The sequence below is a fragment of the Numida meleagris genome, chromosome 3, assembly GCF_002078875.1.
Source record: "Numida meleagris isolate 19003 breed g44 Domestic line chromosome 3, NumMel1.0, whole genome shotgun sequence".
NCBI lineage: Eukaryota > Metazoa > Chordata > Aves > Galliformes > Numididae > Numida > Numida meleagris.
In genome coordinates, this window is record NC_034411.1 from 80,853,516 (window position 1) to 80,878,957 (window position 25,442).

The following is a 25,442-nucleotide window of genomic DNA, read 5'->3' on the forward strand; positions in this document are numbered from 1 at the left end:
TCCTGCATTGTCCTTGAAACTGCTGAGACTTCTACTGCATTGCACAATCTGTCAGTAAATGCATACCCAATATCTAACATTAGCATTGTTTGTATGAATGCATTGATATTACATATGGTCACGTGTTCATGTAAGCAATGAGGATTTTAAGCTGGTTCTTCTCTCACTGTGGCTTCAAGTGTTCCTTTACAACCAAAGTGTCAGCACTCCCTTTGCACTGAGGCATTTTGCATTTTCCTCAAAGACAGATCTGAGAGGACTCGTTCTGTCCTCCCTGAGAAGTGCCCTGCTGAATCTGGTTTTAGTCAAACCCTCTTTTTGAAGTACACAGCCATAATTAGATCTGCTTAGAGGAGACAGCAGGACTGTGACCCCAGATCTTTCCTCTACAAAGTTTCCTTTCAGCCTTTGCGTAAAATCATCTCCTCTCTGCCTCCCCCATCGCAGCACCCCCAGCAAGGAATGCACTGGCGAGTCCCTCTGCGGTCTGTGATAATACATTCCTCTCAGCTTCGGTCATCCTGGCACCAGGATGCTCTTGGCTGCTCCACTGGTGATGTAATTCTGGGCCCTCATCACCTGCAAAGGAAAGCGATCCGCAAGCAGTAAAGCGCACAGCCGACTTTAAACAAAAGTGGGAGTGTTGATCTTAGTAAGTTTTAGAAAATCCTATTTTGTTTTCCCTTTTTACATTTCTGCTTTTTTTGCCCAAGCTTTCCTTCTCCCTTTTCCCACGAGACGGCAGCACCAAGCCTTTCTCTGTGGAGCACTTGGGCATTCTTGCTTCCGTTTATTTACTTGACCTAAGCAAGTATAGAGGCTGGGGTGTGGAATCGCTTGGAGATTTTGTGTGTATTACCTTTCCAGTTTGCATTTTCTCTTGATTTTTATTGAGATCGTAAAGTAAAGAAGCTGGCAGAATAACAACAGGACGGAACATCTATCAGTCAATTACTTTTTTAAAGAAAAAGAAAGTCAAAAGTATGAAGTGTTCAAGGCTAATAAATCTCTATAGTTTATCAGTTTAAGGCTGAATTCTGTGATAAGAATAGCCCCATACAGAGATATTAAGGTGAGGTTTAGAGTGCAAACAGTACAGACTCCTTTAAAGTCTGAAAATTAAGTTTATTCACAAAAAAAATCTTTTTTTTTTTGTGCTGTTGTTTTTTCTTCCAAGAATTCTAGCCATGTTCATACTCTGACTAGATTTTCTCATCTGTTGGTTATTTCTCTGTCCTGGTTTCCAAATTGTGACCCAAAAAAGGGAAAGCCAGCCCAATGGGACTGTGGGAATTCACCACTGCCTACAGTAGTTACTCATCTTACCACACATTGCTGGCTGTGGTAAAGCACTGAGTCACTCTCTGTCTACTTTTCAGTAATTGCATTTCTAAACTTTTAATCTTATAATGTAAGGACAACAGTTTAATAACAAATCTAAATAGTTTTTATTCTTTTCCTTGCAATATATTCTTACTATCACAGCTCACAAATTCTGTGGTAGTCTTATTAGAAGAAATAAATGAAAAAAACCTGGCAGTGGCAAATACCATTTCTGCACAGTTAAGTAAATGTGAAGGTCATCCATTTTTCAGGTCCTGTTTTACTGCTCTAGCTGACGGCAAGGCAGCAGCTGCTGTTCCTTGCGACTTACTCAAAGTTTGTGTTTTGACCGATGAATCTTGTCCTAGGCTCCAACAAAATGGCTCCAAAGGTAATTTAAAAATGAGAGGACAAACAGCCACATTGAACTGTGAAGAAACAATGGGAAAGTATTTTGAGTCTTACGCAATGTGAGGCTTGCCATGAGCTGGGACTAGTCCAAATCCATCTCTTCACACTTGGATAGTCCTCAAAACTGTCCAGTCTTTCAGTCACTTCTGGAATTATATAAAAAGGCATCATGTGTTGTTTCAGCTATTCTTCCAAAATTATTTCTAAATGGGCATCACCTTCACAGCCCTTGAGAGAGAATTATTATACAAAACTATATGTAGTTCATTATTCCTAGCAAATTTGCTTACTAAAATCATCGATTCAAATGCTCTCAGGGTCATATAGGGGGGAAAAATTACTTCATTGAAAATCTGCTCATGGACCCAAACTCTGTCCAGGGTGCAATAGGTAACAATTTTAACATTTAAGGGGCCTTCGGTAAGTTTCAGAATTATACTACTGAAATAAATATGAGCTCACAGCTCCATTGAGGCCATCTTTTTAGGTTGTTGTTTTTTTAGGCAAAGAAAACAAAATCTGAATTGGGGTCATGTTGGGAAAATTGCTTCCTCATTCAGAAATATTGGAAACAGATTGCAGTAGACATGCTAGGTTTCACTGAAATTTAAAACTTTTTATACAGATGCTACTTATTTACGAGTATAAATATATGCTAGAAAGGTATTTGGGCTTGAACATGTTGAACATTTGCTTTGTGTTTAAATGGAAGTTTACCTGTGCAGAGATATGCAGAATGACTAGCAAAGAATATGACATACTATGTAAATTAAAGTCCTACAGACATTCATGACTTGCTCACAGTTAAATAAGTTAAATAACTTTCATTAACTCGTGTGAAGAACCTTAAGTTTTCACCTGATTTAGGGGGCTGTTCTGACTCAGTGAGACTACATAGGTGCTTTCCAATCCCTAAACAGATGTAGTGCTTTTTCCATCTTTTTCTGTCATACAAAGGCAGGGTCTCAAGTACCTTTTCCTTGCAGTTATGAGAGTTTTTCTGAAATAGTAGAACATAATCAAGGGCAGTGGTGAAGAGGAGCGAGAAAGAAGAGAACTAGGAGAGAAAAGGATTCAAGTGAATCTCTTTGACTTTGGCATAATTGACAAGGTTACTTACAGAGATATTAAGGGAAACAGAAACTGAGTCAAGGTCTCACCTGACGAGTTCCTAAGATCAAAAAGAGGTTTCATTAAAACTAAAATCTTAACTAAAGCTCTGCTTTTGGGTACCTGAATGAGTGATTTTGCCTCTTCATGCCATATTTTTCTTCCTTTCACACAGAAGTGTGGCTTCTGAACAGTGGAGATAATCGATAAAGGCTACCTCTATGGCTTTGTATTAATCCCAACTACCTGGAAGGAAGTTGGGGCATCCCTGTGCTGCTAGGGCTGCTGGGGTGAGCTGAAGCTACAGGCAAGACCCTGCCTTTGTGCTGTCTCCAGTCTCATCTCCCCAGCCGTAATCAAAGACAAAATACTGGGAATGAACTGGCCCCATTCTGATGCAGCATAGCTCCTCTTAAGTTCTCTTATCTATGTAAGCCAGCCATAAGAGATTTTTGGCAGAAGTTCTTTCTACTTGTGAATTTAACTGCCAAGTACCATAAGAAAATAACATTACTTAAGACCTCAGGAAAACACTGACAAATAATAGCTGGTAGATTATAGGCATGGCAACGTCAGTGAAGGTTAGCAATAATTAGTTTTATACTAGCATCATTTTAATTTCATTTCTCTTTAAGGCTTATATGTAGAAAAATCTTATTGCAGAATTTAAAAAAACAAAACAAAACAAAACAAGGATATTCAAAAATCCAAACTAAACTTTCTTGTTTATGTAAGTATGTAAATGTAAGTAAAAAAAAGATTACATACATAAGTATGTAATTTATGTAAATGTAAGGAAAAAAAGAATGTAGAATACAAAATGTATAATTCAGCTCATATTTGTAAAGCACCTATGATGATAATACTGTGTTGTCATAGTTTGTGTTTGGACTATTTTTTTTAAATTATTTTACAAAGGCCCTTTTAGTTATAAGACGATTTTTATAAACAGTGCTAAAGGAAATCTGGTGGCTAGTCAAAAAATATATCAGATGATGCTGCAATCATGCAGCTCACCTGGACTGGGGGATCCAAACCCGGATGGAATATAAACTCACCTCTTCGAGGATGCCATTCCGGTCATGCCACCTCCCCTGTTCTCCTCAGGAGATGTGTTCCCACTCTTCCCAGGTAACAATGTTCTCCTTTTACAAATCACTTACATATTTTTGAGTTCTTTCCACACAGGGGGCAAGAATATCCTTGCAAGTCAGTGCCTGGGCGTTCACATTCCCCAGACACAGGAAGTCACTGAGCCAGGAATCTGCATTTCCTGGAAAGAGAAGATATCTCACTTGTTGGTTTGGTGAATGGTGCCAATTTTCTCCTTGTCTGCTGCTTTTCTTAAAATGACAAAGGTGGAAGGAAAAGTCTTATTCAAGAAAAGCAGATGTTTCGCTGAAATCCACATGAAACACTTTTTTCACTCAAATGAGAGAGAAAAATAAAGCTTTTTTTCCCCTTCTTTTTCTTTGATAATTACTTGTTGAATTTTTGGTTTAGCTATGGAATTGAAAAATCAATTATTCACACAGTTCTATTATCCAGTTACTTATGCTAGGGAATGATTGATAGTAACATAGCTACATATGTAGTGCCTTAATGAGAAAAGATAAAGAAATTAGCAGAAAATGAAGCTAAACTGTGACAGAGTGACAGCAGTGCTTCTCTGATGATAGCAATTATGTCATAGGTGAAAAAGTGTCTGTTGATGACAAGTATATATATCACAGATGAAAGTTCCTCTGCAGTTCCATTTAAAATGTTTGTTTTCAGAGGAATTAGAAATGGATAGAAGTATTCTTTTTCATCATTTCAATATCAGGCTTTTCCTGGATGACTTAACTCATTTTAGAATGATGCATAGCTTTCAACATTTTTTCATTTTGCAAATGACTGGTTGGGATACAACCCTGGTTTCCAAAAATAGTAGGGGCAGAACACTGTCCGTACTGGTGGAAATGGGAATAAAGTGCTACTGCTTGCAGTTGTTGCAGAACTCGTGCTTTGTGTTAATCCTTCAATAGAAAAGCTCATGTCCTGGTGTGACTGGCTCATGTCCTCACCTGACAGTCCAAGTCCTGATGGTCCAACTTGCTGTTGCTGGCAGGCATTATTGCGTTGTGCCCATCATTAGCACACTGAGCTCTCTGCATCCAGCTTCTCTGGGTCTTAGAAAATAACTAATCCATAAAAGCACCAACCTGCGTCTGGATTTCATGAGCACAAAACTGGGAGTGGTACGATTCCTTTGAAGTCAGTAGAACTCTTCTTGTTGAGTGGGTTAAATGGGACTCTGAGTAAGAACTCTAAAAATGTTGTGTGTGTCTGCACGTACCTATGAAAGTATACATTCAGAAATATGTAATATTATACATATGTGAATGTATTACATACTACAATTTCTTCAGTGGAGTTAGGGCTTCTGAATAAGAGTTGGCTCTCCAGCAAAATAACTCATCAACAATATTTATTTCCTTTATGTTTTTATATAACTCCTATCTCCATTTGTTTACAATAATAAGCATTTATGACAATCTTATTTTAAAACAATTTCTATAGACAAATGATGTTTTTATACATATTTTGAATTATTTTGAATTATTTTTGGTCAGTGTTGTCTACTGATTCTGCCAAAGAGGCTGTAAGATTTTCCATACTGCTGCCTCTCTTGTTATGTGAGGCATCATTTGTACTTACACCACTGCTACATGTTGAAAAATAACAGCAATTTGTAAGCAAGGATGCTCAGTGGAAGTCAAAAGCTGATAAACACAATTAGCAATGAGTGGGACAAGGACACATCAGTGGTACAGTTATTCAGAGGGTGATGCAGAGTTGGTAGAAAAGAAGTTGTAAGGCAAGTAGAGGCAGGATGATAAAGGGCCTGGAGCATCTCCCATATGAGGAAAGGCTGAGTGACCTGGGTCTATTCAGCCTGGGGAAAAGAAGACTGAGAGGGGATCTGATAAATATTTATCCATATCTAAAGGGAGATAAGAGGCAAATGGATGAGGCCAGGCTCTTCTTGGTGGTGTGTAGTGATAGGACAAATAGTAATGGCCTAAAACTTGAATATAGGAAGTTCTGTACTAACATGCGGAAGAACTTCTTTACGGTAAGGGTGATGGAACAGGTTGCGCAGGGAGGTTGTGGAGTCTCCTTCTCTGGAGATATTCAAGACCTGTCTGGATGTTTACCTATGTGATCTACTGTAGGCTGCCTGCTTTAGCAGGGAGTTGGACTCAATGATCTCTGATTCTGTGAGGAGCAGCAGCTTCTGATCCATGCTTGCTGTATGAGATTGGCCTTCTACCTTGCGGTGCCACCTTCTCTTCCCTGCCAGCTGTCATTCAGCTGCCCTGAGGTGTGAAGCAAGACCTGGGGAGGGTGTGTGGGCTGTGGAGAAGTTGAGGGTAACCATCTTGCCCCTGTCTGTCACTGAACTGCTGTGCCATCATGAACATAAATATCTGCCATCACTGTGAACACACAGCTGATGAGTCTGGAGTGATGGGAGGCCCGTGGGCTCTGTGCATCCAGACTCACAGGCTTGCCAGTATGCTTACCTGATCCATTAACTCTTCAAAGCAGCAAGGAAAGCAATGTAGAAAGGAATAAAAACAGGTGTGCCACTTCCTGGGCTGTTAATGCAGCTAGCAGGTGCTGGTTCTAGAGGCAGCCCCTTGCAACTCTTCCTTCCAGTGGAAGCACCTGTGTCTTCCATCCGTACGCAAAGGCTGTGGTCAGCCCATGTCTCCTTGGTCCGCAGAATGAGCCTCCCCACGCTGTTGTCTGAGTAGAAATGTGTATTTCAGGCATGCCAGATAGCCTCTAGTGGAGATGCAGAGCTCAGGTAAGATGACAGATCTTCCAAGGATGTGAAACAGTGAATTTGGGTGACCAAAATATAGATTTGTTCCCAAATCAGATTTCTATGTAGGGTTTTTCATCTTTCCTCTGCTATAATTGCCTCTCAGTAGACACAGATCTAATGCAAACAGCAAACCTAACAAATGCGTGTGCTATATGATTTAGCTATGTGGCATTAGAGAATTTTTGTATAGCTGTAGGAACTTTGTGTTTTACTTCCCCCCCACCTCCCTATTTATGATGCAACTCCAGAATATAGGGGCAAAAAGCATGAATAAAGCTGTGATTGTTAGACAGATATGGAGGGCAGGTTTGTGCTCCTTTGTGTTCAGGGCAAAAGCTGAGGGTTCTGGCATGAACGGTAACAGAAATTCCTTCAAAGCTCTTCAGACTGACAGTTGGGACATGGCATATTAAGATGTGGTGACAGCTGGGATTACTCAGTGCTGATGTTGTTAAAATCTATCAGTTTCAGTTTAAGTCATAAGAGCAGCAGCCAACTACTCTTGCACAGCATTTGAAATTTTTACTGAAAACTCATTATTTGATAAATCAGTGATTATGGAGCTCACAGGAGCTCATGTTTAAAAATCAGAAAGGAATCTTCGTGAGATGATTTATTTTTCTCTGTGATGATAGGTGCATATTGCTTTATCCTTATGTCAAACTGTGATTGAGGTGGCAAAATGTAATGCAAAAATATTGCAAACAGAGACTTCATTTCTAAGAAAATGTGAGACCCTGCACTGAAGGAGAGGAGAGATCCTTTCTTCTGACTCCACTTGAGCAAACTCTTCTTCTCAGGCCGCCTGGCTGCTGTACAATGCAGCCTGAGAACAAGCCTGGCTAGCACAGTGCATGCAATTACATGGATGATGATGCTTCCTAAATCTAGACTTTTAAGTCTTTCCACTCATTTACTTGTAAACGTTCCTCCCATGCCTGAGACCCTGTCACAGTGACTCCAGACACCATTACCGGGGCTGGGGAAAGTAGTGTGGGGTAGGGCTTGATGGGTGGACAGCAGAGGGAAGAAAGGTGATGAAGAGGTAAAGATGGAGGAGACACCAAATTGCAAGAACAAGATTATATCTAAAGATGTTGCAAAAATAAAGCAGAAGTCATCAATTATGTTGTTTGGCACAGCGTAGCACGGGCACCGGGACTTCCCAGAACTGGTTTGTACCAAAAGATCATACGGTAGTTCAAGTAGTTAATTTTGCTCTATTTAGTAAAATATCTGAGTCCCATATGCAATACTGGAGGTACTGATCTTTCCCAGATACCAAGATGATACACACAAATACGATGACAGTAGAAAAGCAGAAGACAAAAAATGTGGAAAAGAAAAACAAAGCCAGAATTGCTTTTGTTAAACTTTTGAATCATGCTTCCATAAAAGGCAGCAAATCCTCATGTAGGGCAATTCTCATGCTGCAAAGAGAAAAAGAATTGAAATCTAAGCAGCATTACATGTTTAGAAAGACCTGGGGAATAATAAAAAAGCCTGTGTGTGAATGTGTGTGCGTGCATGGCTTTTTTAACAGCTGCATGGAACAACCTGTTTTAAATAAGAACAAAGGTGAACAAAGCCAGTTGTCATTGTAGCTCACCAAATTAAGTGTTTTTAGTGTGCATGATGTAAGCCATAAAAAATATATTGCTTGAGATATAACAGCACAGAGTCCAACTTGAAGTCTTTTTTCTCAGGCTTTTCCTACAAAGTCATGTTTCAAGAATTTATTACCTCTATCTTCATTACTTATTTGTGTTTGGAAGGCCCAAGGTATCGCCTTGTTCACTGTATCTTTAGCAGCAAACTAATATCAGCCTCTCTCCTCCCTCAGTATTTGAAGTTTTCACGTTCTATCAAAATGCTGCTGAACTCTTATCTCTTAAGCTCAGAGAGGGCAACTGGATAAACAGAAAGTGGATGACAGGTTTGACTTAGCCAGATGGGTTTGACTTACCAAAATGAAAAAATGAAAAGTAATGACGGAAAAATTTCAGTTTGGGGTTTTATGAACAAAAAATTCAGTCTGGCAAGCCGCACATGGTACTTTTCCATGTATATAAGCACAAATCAGTGTGTTATTTTGCACAAACAGAAATATTTGGGCTTTTTGCAACATGTTAGAAAACTTGGAGAGAGTTGCAAGGGCTGCTTTCCTTACGAATGTTACATATGTTGCTACACTAAAGATAAAGAGCCAACAGAGAGTTGGGGAGTCCCTGGAAAGATTACAAAGCCCTGCTTGCAAAAAATGTTATAATAAGGCTATCATTTGTTACAAGCCTCTACAATCTAGAAGAAAAATCTATTGTTGTGCCCAGTTCAGTGCATTTTAAAGAGAGCAACGTAACAAAGAAATATGTAGTCTATTAGCACACCATTAAACAGTTAAACCAACTCCATCTTTGCTTCCCAGTTACTCTCCTCTATATCAGAGGCTGTGCCGGATGCACAGTGCAATTTCTGACTTCCAGAGGTGAGCAAGAATTTGAGATTCCTATCTATTCACTCTCCTGCTTTTATTTTTTGTGATTTTCTTATCTGGTCTCACAATGTTGCAAGTGCTGCTTTATTCAGGAACGCAGCTCTTGGACAATGTCTTCGCAGTGAAAGAGAAGTTGTGGAGGTTGAAGGTCTAGCTGACCTTTGCTGTGACATCCTACACGATGTCTTCTGTACCTCAGGTGCTGCTGTTGTCTTGTGTACCTGGAGGGGTTGGCCTGGCCACAGAGAACACTTTTGTTGTTAAGTCCAAACATAGCTAGTGCAGCCTGTGTAGGCACACTGCTACTGTGTTGTGCTTTCTCTAACAAGTCTTGCACTGCTGGCTGACATTTGGACAACTTCTGTATCTACATCTTATTTCATGTGCTTTTATTTCTAAGTTACAGAGTAAGCTGGAGGAGCTGGTGGTCTAAGTGCCCTCTTAGGACTGCTGGTAGTCACAGGTGCTGCTGGTGACTTCCTTGAGGCAAAGTGTATGGTATATGTCGCCATGTCTCTGTGATCTGACCTAGTCAAGATCTCTTTCAGCATGAAGCTGGTCAGGCCCTGAACAGGTTGCCCAGGGAGTCTGTGATGTCTCCATCCATAGAGATCCTCGACACTCAAGTGGAGCAGGCTGTGTGCCAGCTGCTCTGACTGGGCCTGCTCTCAGCCCACGCCTGGATTAGATGTCTCCAGGGTCCTTTCTGAACTCAATCACTCTGTGGTTCTATAATTTGGCACCGGGTAGAGGATGTCATGGGTGTCCTTGTAACTCTGCTTGCACCAGGGTGGTGGCTTAGACTTGGGTCAGGCTAAGAGCCATCCTCTGGTTATTCCCTTTAATGTGTCCCTTACTAGGCTGGGACACTGACAGTGCCCTTACTCACCTTCTGGTCTTCTCATGCCGTATTATTGTCCTAGCTGCTGATTTTTTGCAGCCAAATTGTTGACAGGTAGAGGTAACACCTTGAGGTGTGTGGTATGGACAGGAGTCGCATGGCTGCTGTGAGTGGTCAGATTTGATAAAATGGGTCTGAACCCGCAGTGGCTTTCCCTTCTTTAAGTCATATCTGTACAAAACTAGCTGCTATAGATGCACAGCTGCTTTCCTAATACAAATAGTGAGTAAGGATCCTCTTGACATCCCTGAAATGGAAGATAGAAGAGCTAGGGCAGATGTGAAGGGACATCTAAGAAGGCTGTGGATTTGGGAGAGGTGAGTGTTGGAAATGGAGTAGAGTGGTGATGAAGAGGCCGGGACTGAACAGTGTATGCTACAGGACTGAGACAGGCTGTGCAGTGAGTGCAAGGACTGCAGCCAGCCAGGTCTGGGTCTGAGCCAGCAGCAGCAGCAGCAGCAGCGGCGGGGCAAACCCTCTGCCAGCAGGTAGCTAGCTCTGAAACCGCTTGCAGAGTGCTCTGTGCTTCTGGGAGCAGGTTGCCTTGAGGCTGCCCTCCTGCTACTGCTATCAGTTATTTTGCTAACTCCTGCCACAGACTTTTATGCAGGTGATCTAAAGGGATTAAAAACTGTGATCCCTCTATGTGCCACAGTTATATTTCAATAGTGAATATTTATTTTAGTGTTTTCCATTGTGTGACAGTAGTTTTCCCTTGTTAAAGAATGAGTAGCTCTACCAGAACAGCTGGTAGTTCTGCAAAGGCAAACACGCAAGGACAGGGTAAGTAGATTAAGCAGAACATTTGTCTGTTTGAGGCATGTGGGCCGTGATAATTTCTAATAGTGTAATCAAATGTGGGCTTTGTGCAGAAACTTTTCCTCTGACGCTGAAGCGACAGAAATATATTGGGATGCATCAGCTTTGCATACAGGAGGCGGCAATTTCTCTGTAGCTCCCCAGCTTCATTCTAGAAAGTGTTTAGTATATGAAGTTAGGGGAGAATGGAAAGGGAGAGCGTGATTCAGGCTGGTGTGTGTTTCCCTGGAAAATGTGACTTGACCCCTGTTGAGCTCATGTGACACATTTCCTCCATGGCACTTGTAAAGTCACATGAAGCTAATTTACATGGATTGTGACGTTTTTATGCTGAGCATAACTCCCATTTTGGGCAGCTGGTTGTAGCTGGGGATGCAGATGGGGCTCGGACCCAATGCACGGAGCACTGCTGTCATGTCCTAAGCACCCCACAGCCAGTGTCCCCCACCAGCCCCCAGCCCCTTGCTGGTTTCTGAGAAGGAATCAGAAACTGCAGTGGTGCTCAGCAGTCTGATGGGCTCATGGAAAATAGGGCCTTGAACTGTGAGCACAGAACCAACTGTCAAGCACCTGCTTTGCAAATGAGTGCTGCCCAGCCAGCATAGTGAATGGGGCAAGGGTCCTAAGGAAAAATAGTGAAAGGAATTTAATGGTTTCCCCAAAAAGAAAATGCACACTGGCCCATTTTTGTGGATAGTTGTATTTGATGTGATATGCTTTCAGTGGTTTGGGGTATTAGAGGCTTCCCTAGGGTAGGAGATGGGGAGCGAGAAGGGGAAGAGCAAAGAAAAAGAGGGAAGGAGAAGGGGAGTGGGAAGAGGAAGAGCAGAGTGGTTTCCAGTTCTCCTGCTGAGGCTGGAAAGGTAACCATGGCCAGTGCAAGGAGCTGTTCTGAAAACCGAGGGAATCCCCAAATCCCTTTGCATCAGCTTGGGAACAAAAGGGGCGATTTAAGACATTTTATCACAGGGATGTGGCAGAATGATGCTTTCAGACCTCATACCAAGGCTAATCTCGGTTAGCCTTGCTGCTCTGCATGAATTTCCCAAACCAAATATGCACGTGCATCAAATCCTCAGAAGGTTTCTTCCTGCCTCCGTGTCTGCATCACCTGTGCTGGTCAGCCCCGTACCAGCGGAACGCGGGGAATGAATCGGGGAACCTCTCTCTCCTGCGCGTTTTAGCTCAGCTCAGGGCAAGTAGCACCCTCCGACATCAAATGCGAGCTTCTTCATCGCTCGCCTACGATCTGCCCGCCTGGCGGGGCTGCGAACTCCGGCACAGGCTGCTGGCAGGGGGGCCTGGAGCGCGGCGCCCGTTGCTACGGGCAGCCCCGAGCTCGGCCCCGGCCCGAGGCGGGCTCCTCCACGGGCCCGCGGCCGTGCCGCCCGGAGCCGACCATGGGGGGCGGGCAGGGCGGCCCCCTCCCCTCGCACCCCCCCTGCTCCCGCCGTCGCCCCGCGGCCGCCGCCCCGGCCCCGCGGCCCGGCCGCCGCCTCCCCGCTCCACCCCTTCTCTGCCCCGGCCGGCGCCGCGGCCCTCCGCAAGCGGCACGGCGGGGACGCGGCGGGGACACGGGGAGACCTGAGCGACGGCTCCGTCCCGCCGTCGGGGGCTGCTCGGCGGCTGCAGGTGATTTATTTTGGTAGCTTTTTTTATAAAAAAAAAAAAAAAAAAAAGTCTAATTATAAGGTAAGGTCATTGCGATTTATTGAATTATTTTTATCTTAAATTTTTACTATTTTTTCAATTATCGTTTTCCATTATTTTCATTTTCATTATTTATTTTCATTGTTATTATTTTCATTGTTATTATTTTTACTTTAATACTTTTCCTTTCCATGACTTTTATTATCTTGGCTGTTGTTTTACTGCGTTTATCGTGAGCGATGCCGGGCGCTCTCGTACCTGCGCGCTCCGCCCGCCAGCGGGATGCGGGCCCCGGCGGGAGCGGGGGCTGGGCCGGGCCGGGCCGGGCCGGGGGAGCTTCAGGGCCGGTGCCGACGTGCGGATGGAGCCCGCAGGTGCACCGGGAGCTTTCGGGCTCCGAGAGCCGCAGGTTGGGCAATGCGCGCGTCAGTGTGGACGGCTTGATTTGGAGCGGGGTGGGGAGGTCGGGGAGGTGGAAAAATTTCCGTTTGCACAAAGTCAGGCTCTAGCAAAGAGGAGGAGAAATTACAACGTAAGACAAGCTGTGTGAACTCTCGGATCAAGCAAATGTTTCCCATGGTACCATTTGGGAACTGTCATGTAGTTCTGAAGCAGCAAGAGTGTTGATTTGCTTTTGATGTGGTTTGATACAATCACTTCTCAGAAGTTAATTCAGCAGTAAAGAGTGCATGCTTGTTTTGCACTTTAATTTTGCATGGAGGATAGCCACGAAAATTTCTCCTTAGGTTCACCAGAAGCAATAACTGTTCTTTTTACAAGTTTTGTTTTCAGTGTTGATAGATTCTGATATCAGATAAACTGACAAGCAGCTTGAGAAGTTCCATAGCAATTCAAGTGCATGTCTCTTTGCTAGCTGGCTTTAAGTTTTGGTGGATAGAAGGGAGAAAGCAAAACAAATGTAGTTCATGATTTTCCCTGCCCTAGGACCTGATGTCACCCATCTTCCCTCCACCATTGGGTATGAGGTAGGCATGAAGTTGGGTGGGATGTGGCTATATGTGGTGGGCATGAAGTGGCTGTGGGGTGGTTATGAGTTGTGTTTGATGTGGGCATGGGATAGGCATGAGGGGAGGCCTCCCACGGCTCCTTCAGGACAGCCATGTGAGTGCAGACTGGCTCAGGTGGTAGGACTCCACCCCCACCAGCTGCCAGCCAGCCCATCCTACCCTCATCAGGCTTCTTCTCTTGCCATCACAGCAGCCCACAAAGCAGGGTGGAAGTCATCGCATTCCATCAGAACAAACGTGAGTTGTAATGGTAGAAGAGGGTGCTATGGGAGCAGTATCTCTGAGGTGGCTTCGTGCTGGAGTGCTGTGGACCTTGGGGCTGTGTATGAGTTCAGTTAAAAGGTGCCCAAAGACCTCACCTGCTTCCCACTCGCTTCCCACTCCCTTCCTCTGCTGTCCCTATCTTGATGGTAGGAGAACAGCTCTTCATACCTCTCTGGGTCACTCTGCGCCTCTCACGGTTCTTCGCTAAACACCTGAGGATCCCTTGTAAGCCCACCTCAGCCTTCTTGCACAGCGGGATCTAAATGCTCCTGTGCCAGGCCATGCACATTTTTTGGAAATCACTGAGCATCTTACTCTGGATAACTTGAAACTTGTTTATATTTTCTTAAAATACTGCATGCCACCTTGGAGAAGGGCTCTTACCAGCCATCATTACTAGGCAGGGTTGTTAAACTTCCCAGTTTCTATGTTTGTTGTATTTCAGTTGTATTCGTGAGGTTTATTAGAAAGCAAGGCAGTGCTTACTGATGACTGTTTGTAATTTCTTTTGCAAATACAGGCAAGACCTAATGCTTGATTTTGGTTCAGGTCTTGCTGCTGCTATTTCTTTTACTGTTTACAGGTAAAATAAGTCTAATCTAAAATTCAGAAACACCCATCAAAGCTCTTCTAGTATGAAGCTATTGCCTTCATGAGCCACCAAAGCATCATTCTCCAGCTGAAATCTGTAGTTCATGGTGAAGTCTCACTCTGGTCTGAGGACAGATGCTGTGAAGATGGTACTGTGGTGTTCCTCCTGTGTGTCTCAGCAAACGAACCCAACACATGCCGAAATAAAACAGGAAAAACAATATATGTGGTTAAACTAAGTCTGTAACCTTAGAAGAGATGTTGGATGCCTCCCCAGCACACCCAATGTGCTGGTCTTACAAACCAAGTCTGTGCTGTAATCCAGCACTGTCTCTTACAAACACACTGACAAAATAGCCAGACTTGCTGGCAGCAGGCATGTAGCTGAGGGGGGAAATTGTATGGTTTTGGCCAGGTTTCCTTTATGGAAAAAATGCCTTCTAGACCTGACAGAATGATCAGCCCCAGCCTGAGCATGTCATTCAGGACTGGTAGGACAGAACACAGGCACATAACCTTGACAAAAGGAGCAGGGCCACTTCTCTGGAGTGTTCAGCAGCAGTTGGCATCCCAGCCCGCTTGAAGCGTGTAGGAAGGAGGGGGAAGCAGAAAGCCCCAAACCCTCAGGAAGGGAGACCAGGAGGGCTTGTGCCTTTCCCCTTACCCCTTCACCCTTGCTGGCAGTTTCCAGCACACGGCTCTTGAAGAAGGTTAAAGCCAAGTCTTTAGCTGCTCTCCCTTCACTACTGTGTCTGTTTCTGCAAGCTGAGACTGATCTTCAGATGTCTCCATGTCCTTAACCCCTCTGCATCGCGCCCACCAGCTTTCCTTGTGCTGGCAGCAAAAGAAAGGAAGGAGAGGGAGGAGCACCTGGACCCTCATGGCAGCAGAAGACCTTGCGTTCAGAGCATGACTTGAACTGTATGTTTTGATGTAAGATGTAGGGAAACTTGTGGGGAAAGGAGAGTGCTGCGCTGATCTCATCAGTGCTTTCCACAGACAAGCAGCTGTTAGGATCCTCCATCACAAGGCACTGAGCAGATCTGCCTTTATCCCCACTGCGGGCTGGATGCTCAGCCCTTGAGACTGACTCTTACTGATGGCTGCGGGTTATATAACTTTATCCAAACAGTTCTCCTCATCTCTAAAAAAAAAAGATAAGCAAATCAAGACAGCAAATGCAGGGACTGGGCTCATAGTGCCAAACTGTGGTCTTGTCATTGTTGTCTCTAGCTCATATTTTGTTATTAAAGTGTTGTGAGGTTTTTTTTTCCCTCTCTTCCTTTTTGCTTGCTTTGACCCTAAATGCAGGTGCTTTCAACCTCCTGACAACCTGGAATGCAAGTAATGCTCTAGATGACACATTAAGGACGCGTGCTGTGAGTCTCTGCAGTGCTCTCAGCCTTTACCAGAGCCCACGCAGGCCGGCGTCACTTAGCAAACAGCAGCAGCAGCCAGATGAGAAGCCCGATAACAAACGCTTGGTGAGGGTCAGGATGAGGCAATACCACTTTGCAGTCCTGCTGAAATTCCAGTTTAGCTGCTGAGGTATAAGAGTTAGGAGACAGAAAAGCAGGAGCAAGCCTAAAGTCAGCATTATTTTAGTGGTTCGAAATAAACACTAAATAAACTGCGTAACTGATATATAATGCATAACTGACAATGCGCAGATTTTGTTGATTCGTTTGGTTCTTGTGCAGATCTGGATGTGCTTCCCCATGCGTCCCTTAAAAAAGGAGTTTTCCTGGATGTGGAAAGGAGAAGTGTCATTGAGCATCAGGCTTCTGTGAAAGCTCGCTTGTCAGACCCTGGGCAGTCTGGTTCTACCCTCTAAAAGCTGATACAGATAAAATACTCTGCGGTGCTTCCTACCCTGTTCAGTATGCACGTGTAAGCTAAATCACCTGGTTGTATTATCACAGCTATGATAGTTTATTTTTGCTTTTCCCAGTGCTGCAGATCCAGTTATTCCACGCTTTTGAGCCTCCTGATAGGTGCAGTATGGTGACAGAGCTGATGTGCTTTCTTCTCATGTTGCTCAGCCTCATCCCTGGCATTTCTTTGTCTCAAATTAGCAAATAGGTATTTCTTTTGTTTTTCAGGGAGGGACTTCCTCAGCAGCATTTCCCTATAGGCTCTCAGATAACTGTGGGGCAGTGAATTGCTCTGCACTCTGCATAGCATCCCGGCTGCCTGTACTGCTAGGTAAAGTCACACACATCCTTTATGAACAGCCTATGATTCAGAATCATAGGCAACGATCTGAGCATCTGCAGATAGGCTTTCAAGAGGGAAGATCTTTAAAAAGAAAACAAAGCAGTCTTGAAGTGATAGGGGCCACCTTCAAATTTTCTCTTTTTTTGAGATCATGTGTTCTCGTATACAAGTTAATGACTGGGAGATGGGTTGCTCAGAGCCCCACCAGGCTAAGTCCCACTGTTCGGCCCCAGCAAGAATTACTTTGTGAGAGGATGCGTCCTACTTTAAAAATGTAGCCTGGGAGAGATAGGGAGAGTTCTTGGCAGAGACTTTTGCATAAAGCAGTGTGATAAAGTAGCTAGGGAATATATTGCTTGCTAATAAAGTTTGTCCTTGAGTGTGAAAAGTGAGTGCTTTGTGCGTAGCAGCGGGTTTTTTTTAGCTTTTGATACTCCAACATGACCTATAATGAGGCATGCATAGACCAGCATGTCTTTTCAGTCCTTTCCAAAGAGCTGCCAAAACTAAAGAGATTTTTTGTGACCCAGCAAGGTTGGCTGTAAGGTTTGTTTGTTTTTCCCTCTCCTGCTGGTTCCTACTATTCTCTTACTCCCACATCCTATCTGATTTGTTTTCAAATGCATTCTTCAGCCCTCTCCTTCCCTACCTACTGTATCCTGTTCTGCTTTCTGGCTTCCTTCTCTTTTCTCATAGCTTTTCATTCCAGTTCCTGTTCCCTCTGGTCCCTGAGGGATGAAGAGTGAAACATTAATAGCCGGCTGGCTTTATGAGCTTAGACTTCAGGTGAGGGCTCAGGAGACATTCCTGGTGCATCATATTGAGCCCCAGAGTTCTCTGCAACACTTCATCACTAGGGCAGCAGAGGGGAATATGTACCCGTGCTTCACCCACTACTACTTACTGTGCAGGATTTTAGGCAGCATTACTGATAGAGTCAGTCTTTGTAGAAACTTGGGGGTTTAAGTTGCTATGACTGAAACTGTGGTGGTGAATTGCTCTGCTGTTACCACTTCACTGTGTGTTGCAGTTACAAAGAAATTTGTTTCATGAATGGGTGAGCAAAGCAAGCGGATTTGAATCATTACATTACACTTCCTTATATATGTTGGTGCTTTGATAGTGGTTTGAAAAATGTGTCATTTCACAGTAAATTCAGCATACATATCTGTCTTCTTTTTTAAGTCATACTGCTGCTTTTGCATTAATGCACAAGTAGGGGATATATCCCTCTGTTACTTGTAACTCTATTTATTTTTTATGTCGATGTATCCTCAATATGAATAGATACAAAATAGGAAGCGCGCTTCATTCCCCCATTGAAATGTTGCATGGGTAATGGATAATGCAATTTTCCATGCTGGAGAACGCTGTTCTGTATTGTCTTTCTGAGGATAGATCTGATTTGTGCTTTTATATTTCTTGAGAATATATTTAAGTTTAGCTGTAGCCAAAGGTTTGATGGCTCTTGTAGTCAACAACATCTGCTACTGTGAATGGCAATCTGACAGGAAGAACAAACCTTTTAACATATGTAATCACTGTGCTGGCAAATTTCTCTTACTACTAATTTCTTATGCCTGTGATGCCCAGATGGTTATCAGTCATATGCTAACATAATCTTCTGTCCAGCTGGTATATTTATAATTAGCATTTATAAACATTTGTGTATGGTTGTACATAGCAATTACTTTTCCTTTTTTATCTTATTCTACACACTTATATATACATAAGACATTTATGAGGAAACCACTTTGTAAAAAAAAAAAAGTCAGTGTAAATGGATTGGTGAGTGGATAATACCAATCCTGATAGGACATGATATATCCTTACTAAAGTCATCCTAAATAAAAAATAAATGTAAAGGAATTAAAAACTGATGTGTCTACTATCTAGACATGCATAAAATTTCAGTGTCCGAATTCTGGATGGTTTGATACAGTTTTCAGTTAATTTTGCAATTTAAGATATTTTGGCTGGGGAACGTAAATGTGGTAGGTTGTTACTTGCTGAAAGATGACATAGGTTATTAATGGGTAAAAAAAAAGAATCTTGCTGAAAGTGAATTAAAAATGGAGAATTACAACATATTCACCAAATACGCATGTACTGTAGTTTAATGCATTTGTTCTTGCTTATTTCAGGTTGAAGAAACTTCTTGAGCAGGAGAAGATCTATCAAGCCCGGAAGGAGAAAGAACACACAAAGAGACTCAATAAACTAAGAGAAGAATTAGTCAAGCTCAAATCATTTGCACTCATGCTGGTGGATGAAAGACAAATGCATATTGAACAACTTGATCAACAAAGCCAAAAAATACAAGATTTAAATCAAAAACTAAAGGAAGAAGAAGAAAAGCTTAAAATTGTTTCTGCAAAAGCAAAAGAAGATGGACAAAAACTGTTGCGGTTAGAAACAGAACTCGAACACAAAACTTCATCATTTTCTCAAGAACATGAGGAGATGACTGCTAAACTGGCTAATCAAGAATCACATAATAGACAGCTAAGGCTCAAGTTGGTTGGGTTGACTCGCAGAATAGAGGAGCTAGAAGAAACAAACAGAAGTCTTCAAAAAACTGAGGAGGAACTTCAAGAACTAAGGGATAAAATAGCAAAAGGGGAATGTGGGAACTCTAGTTTAATGGCGGAAGTGGAAAATCTCCGCAAGCGTGTACTTGAAATGGAGGGAAAAGACGAAGAAATCACAAAAACCGAATCCCAGTGTAAAGAGCTGAAAAATAAACTGCAAGAGGAAGAGCACCATAACAAAGAGTTGAAACTTGAAGTGGAAAAGTTGCAGAAGAGAATGTCAGAACTAGAGAAGCTGGAAGAGGCTTTCAGTAAAAGTAAATCTGAATGCACCCAGCTACACATCAGCCTGGAGAAAGAGAAGAATTTAACTAAGGATTTGATAAATGAATTGGAACTGGTGAAGACTCGAGTGAAAGACCTTGAGGCATCAGAAAGTAAGCTGGAAAAAGCTGAAGTGAGCTTAAAAGATGACCTAACGAAGCTCAAGTCATTTACTGTAATGTTGGTTGATGAACGGAAAAATATGATGGAAAAAATAAAACAGGAGGAAAAAAGGGTTGAGGGTCTAAACAAGAATTTTAAAGTTGAACAAGGGAAAGTTATGGATGTAACAGAGAAACTGATAGAAGAAAGTAAGAAATTTTTGAAACTGAAATCAGAAATGGAGGAAAAGGTGTCTATTTTGACAAAAGAAAGGGATGAGTTAATTGTTAAGCTGAAAAGTGAAGAAGAAAAATCTTCTGAACTAAGCTGTCGATTTGACCTGTTAAAGAAAAGAATTGATGGCATGGAGGAAGTGGAGAGAGAAATTACAAGAGGTCGAGCTAGAAAAGGACCAGAGCATAGCTGTCACGAGGACAACAAGATTAAGGAACTTACTGTTGAGATTGAAAGACTGAAAAAGCGTCTCAAACAACTGGAAGTGGTCGAAGGAGATTTGATGAAGACAGAAGACGAATATGATCAGCTAGAGCAGAAATTTAGGACCGAGCAGGATAAAGCTAACTTACTTTCTCAGCAGCTGGAGGAGATGAAGCTCCAGATTGCCAAAAACAAAGCAATAGAAAAAGGTGAAGCAGTGAGCCAGGAGGCAGAGTTGAGGCACAGGTTTCGTCTGGAAGAGGCTAAAAGCAGAGATTTGAAAGCAGAAGTTCAAGCTCTGAAGGAAAAAATCCATGAGCTGATGAACAAAGAAGACCAGCTTTCTCAGCTCCAAGTTGATTATTCGGTTCTGCAGCAAAGGTTTATAGAAGAAGAAAATAAAAACAAGAGCATGGGGCAGGAAGTTCTGAATCTAACAAGAGAGTTGGAACTTTCTAAGCGTTACAGCCGTGCTCTGAGGCCTAGCATAAATGGACGAAGAATGGTTGATGTTCCTGTGACATCCACAGGTGTGCAAACAGATGCTGTGAGCAGTGAAGCAGCAGAAGAAGAAACTCCAGCTGTGTTTATACGGAAGTCCTTCCAGGAGGAGAATCACATCATGAGCAATCTGCGACAGGTGGGTCTGAAAAAACCCATGGAGCGTTCTTCAGTGCTTGAGAGATACCCCCCAGCAGCAAATGAACTTGCCATGAGGAAATCTTGGATACCATGGATGAGAAAGAGGGAACCTGGGGCTCAGGCAACTCCAGATAAAGGAGCCCGAACCCACAGTAGCACAGCGCATCCTGGGGAGGTTGTCCTTTCACCAAAGCAGGGTCAGCCTCTTCATATTCGGGTGACACCAGACCATGAGAATAGCACAGCTACTTTGGAGATAACCAGCCCAACCTCAGAGGAATTTTTTTCAAGTACCACTGTCATTCCTACTTTGGGAAATCAGAAGCCACGGATAACCATCATTCCCTCTCCAAATATTATGCCCTCAAAAGGAAAAGGCAGTGAAAGTCCATTGGGCCCAGACCGTTCCATGTCTCCAGTCACTATAACAACATTCTCCAGAGAGAAGTCTCCTGAGGGAGGCAGAGTACCTTTCGTCGACAGACCTGCATCACCAATTCAGATTATGACAGTATCAACATCTGCAGCACCAGCAGAAATCTCTGTTTCTCCACAGTCACAAGACATGACCATGGGAAGGGCTGTTTTCAAAGTAACACCAGAAAAACAAACTGTCCCATCTCCAATCCGTAAATACAATGCCAATGCCAACATTATTACAACAGAAGACAACAAAATCCACATCCACTTGGGTTCCCAGTTTAAGCGCTCTCCTGGTGCTACACCAGATGCTGCAAGTCCTGTGATAACAGTCCGACCGATGAACATAGCAGCTGAAAAAGAAGTTGTCACTGGTACTGTCCTTCGATCGCCCCGGAACAACCTGTCCTCACGGCCTGCAGCAAGCAAGGTGACAAGTACTATCACTATAACACCTGTTACTACGTCCTCCACACGAGGAACGCAGTCAGTGGTAAGCAGCACAGTCCCATTTTGTAACTTTCATGGTAGGAGAAGGGAGAGCATAGTTTGGGTTTGAGACACCAACAGGGAAAGAATGAGTGGGAAGAGATACTCTAGACTGCCCTACATGTATTTCAGCTATAAGCTTAGCTATGAGATCTGAATTTGCCTGTGATGGAAATGGGTAATTTTATGCCAGTATTGGACAAGGATATAAAATCATAGAATGGCTTGGTTTGGAAGGGACTTTAAAGACCACCTAGTTCCAACCCCATGCCGTGGGCGGGATTGCCCCCACCAAATCAGGCTGCCCAGGGCCCCATCCAGCCTGGCCTTCAATGCTTCTCTGGGCAGCCAGTTCTTGCACCTCACTACTCTCTGAGTAAAGAATTTCTGCCTAATATCTAACCTAAATCTTCCCTCTTTTAATTTAAAACTGTTCCCCCTTGTTCTGTCGCTATCTGGTCATGTAGAAAGTTGGTCTTCCTCCTGTTTATGAATGCCCTTTAATATACTTCTGGCATTATCTCCCAAAGGAGTAACTTTGAAAGGAAGTCCACGCAAAGCTACTGAATATAATGGCAGTCCTGTAAAATTCCAAGTGAGAAAGAAAGGGACAAAGGATGATGGAGACGACTGCAATTTTTGCTAATTGCAAATTCTGACTTCTGAAAATTTTCTTAATGGTTTTTGGCCCAGCTGGAGAGTCCTTAGCATCTGATAGTGCAGGCTGATATTTCTTTGGTAGAATCTCATTATATTTATAATGTAATTAATATCTGCTATAATACTGCACTCTGAAGGAATGTATAGGCAGATGTGGTACCATTGCTCTGTGCTCCAAGTCCCTTTCATCCAGTGAATACCAGAGTTCTTTCTGTCCCACTAATGTTCTCAGCTTTTCTAAGTGCTTTCTCTACCGTATTTTTTGCTGCTTTCTCTCTCTGGTGGTTCCCTTTTTTAATAATGCTCTCCCTTAAAATTTACTAGGCCTTGGACATCATTTTGCAATGTTTTAATTGGGAAAGAAGAATTTGACCAGCATTCAAAAGCAGCAGTACCATATTAATCCAAAAGCTTATTTAGCTAGACATTAGCCTGTAGCAGTTACTTAGGGTAAGATTATTTTAAGTGGATAAACAGAGAGTAATGTTTTCCTCAATGTCTGTTCCCAGTTGTTGGCAGTAGGTGAGTATTTCTTTCTGAACGAGAGCCTGTAGCCACATCTTTGTGTTTAATAGACTGTGGTGGAGTTTTCTTCTATCTGTTCTAACTGTGTTTTGAATTTGTTTGTACTGTTTTTTCCACAACATCATAGAGCAGCGAATTCATTTGGGGGCTGTAGAAAAATGCTGTCTTTTGTTTGTTACCTTTTACTGCAATACTTTCACTGGTTACGGCCTCCTTCTTTTATCTTGACAAATACTGACAAGTCATGCCCTGTTCATTTTCCCGTGTCATTCAGGAGTTGACTCAGGCAACACACTCTTTAGCCATCTCTGTCTAAGCTGAAATGTCAAAATGTATTTAAGATACCTTCAAAGATGTGGATGCACTTCCACACTTAGAGAGAGATGCTGCCATTCCCATTTAAGGCTTCTGATTTACAGAAATTTGCATTTACCGTACTGATCTATTTGGGATTGCATGTACAGTCTCTCTCTCCTCACATGTGTAGTGCATTGGAAATGTTTTACAGGAACTCCTGCATGCTAGTGGAAACTGTTCATTTTTTAAAGTCTCAAGTTAATTCATTTATAAACTCCTTTGCCTCTCAGAAGCTTGAAAAACTTTTTTTTTGAGAATTCCTCATTCTTTTTTACTAGATGTCTGACTCTTCTGTTTTGATGCACTGAACTGTGGCAGACAGAAGCTTTTTTATTTTGTTTTCATCTGGCTGAAATGTAGTTTCTTTCTTCACTTCATCCCTGATTTGGAATGTAAGAAAATAGCTCAACCATACGATTTACTTTATCTTATCTTTATCTTAAGGCCCATATCAGATTAGCAGGGAAGTTCTAACAAGCCCAACTGTGTTTTTTCCTCCCTAGCTCTCTGAAAAAAAATAGAAGTTGTATATTCACCATCTGTTTTGCAGATGCCTAGTTTATAAACACATGCAATAGCCCTGGTCAGGAAAAACAAGTTGCAATCATTTACTAACCTTCGAAGAAACCAACATTGGTAATGTTTTGAGGGTATAAGCTCATGAAATCAAAGAAGACAAACTGAAACAAAGCTGCTTTCTCAGTTTTGCTTTTTTTCTTACCTCTCCTCATACAAGGTACTTTTTACAGTGTCCTAACACAGTACAAAGGGGAAAATAATTCTGAAATTTCTAGTTCTCATCTGTCACTACCACAAATTCGCAGTTACTGTTTTTATATTTGAAAACATTTAACTCATTTTCCAATTTTAATTTATAGAGTTATCTTCAGTACTGCAAGTGAAGTTAATACTAGGATGCACACATGGTACTGTTCAAGGTTCAGCCTGTGGTGTCTGCCTGCCCAAGAGCCCAAAAACAGAGACAGTGGCTTCATGGTGGAGCAGATGGAGAGTTAAGGGGTACTACTCTTGATTGGCAGCAACCTGTACAGTAGAGTAGCTGCAGTTATCTGTCTCCCTGATTCAAGCCTTCTTCTGAGTCTGTGACAGTTTTGACGTAGAGAAAATGGGACCCTGGTCCAAAGAAAGACCAAGTGCCTGAAGGAGAGTTGAGAAGTTTTTGAGCAGTTAACCAAAAAGAGCAGCCAAAAGAGGTACCTCTCAGTGACTGTCTCCCCTGGCACCTGAGCTCACTGGCTTCTCTGAGCAAGGCCTCAATGTTTTCAAGTACTTCATAGAATCACAAACTCATCTGAGTTGGAAGGGACCCTTATATGTCATCTAGTCCAACTCCCCTGCAATAAACAGAGACTAAATCAGGTTGCCCAGAGCCTGGTCCTGCCTGACCTTAAGTGTCTTCAAGGATGGGACACCCACCTTGGGTGCAACCTGTTATAGTGCCTCACAACCCTTATTGTAAAAAAACTTTTTCCTTATATCCAGTCTTGTTTCTTTTAGTTTGAAGCCATTTCCCCTTTTCCTACCACAGGAGACCCTGCTAAAGAGTCTGTCCCCTTCTTACAGCCTCTGTTTGGATTCCCTGGGCCTCCAAGGCCGGAGCTCTGATGCATCCTGCAGCCCCATGCTGATGTGACAGAGGCTAGCCCCGCTGGATTGAATTCAGCATTTAACATATAACCGTAGCCACTTTGATTTCAAAACCCAAACCCACTCCTAAGCTTCCAGTCTGATGGTAACTGCCTTTCAGGATTTAGTCGCCTAAACATGCTTCCTTTGTATCATTTTAAGCACTCTCAAGCACCCTACCTAGCTTCCAGCTGCTATATCAGAGGTCGCAGGTCTCCTTAGATCCCCTCTTATCTACTCGTCCTGTGCAGCTAGCTTGAACAGCCCACAGCATCTCAAATTGCAATAGGTGCTATCATGTCAGCTGAGGAATTGAACCATTTCTGTCTAGGGCAAGCTGGTCTCTGATCTGATCAAGAACAAATGCTGAAAACTCACCTTTGTTATTAAAATATTCCAAAAGCAAACATGTGCATGAATACTCTCTCCTTCTGTGTATCCATCAAATACAATAAAGTTGACCGCAGTGTTCCAGTACCACATATAACTAGCTCTGAGCTGAGTGACTTCACCCTGCCTTCCTGTGAAGCTATCCCTGCTGGCTGCATCAGAATTGAGAGCTTCCTGCATCAACCAGAAGAAAAGACACAGCCTATGAACACACAGGGCTGGAGGGAATTGC

At 42.8% G+C, this 25,442-nt stretch overlaps 1 protein-coding gene across 9 annotated transcripts in view; it reads left to right on the plus strand.

Annotated features, from left to right (window-relative positions):
* FILIP1 (filamin A interacting protein 1) overlaps window positions 1–25,442 on the plus strand; it is a 103,639-nt gene that overhangs the window by 66,521 nt on the left and 11,676 nt on the right. For 8 of the 9 annotated variants that reach the window (XM_021391696.1, XM_021391694.1, XM_021391698.1 and 5 more), the window contains one exon: window positions 18,830–21,635. In XM_021391696.1, the coding sequence (XP_021247371.1) occupies window positions 18,830–21,635 (2,806 nt within the window). Of the gene's footprint in view, window positions 1–12,457; window positions 12,568–18,829; window positions 21,636–25,442 lie in introns of those variants that run through there. The other variant, XM_021391702.1, reaches the window with a different exon arrangement.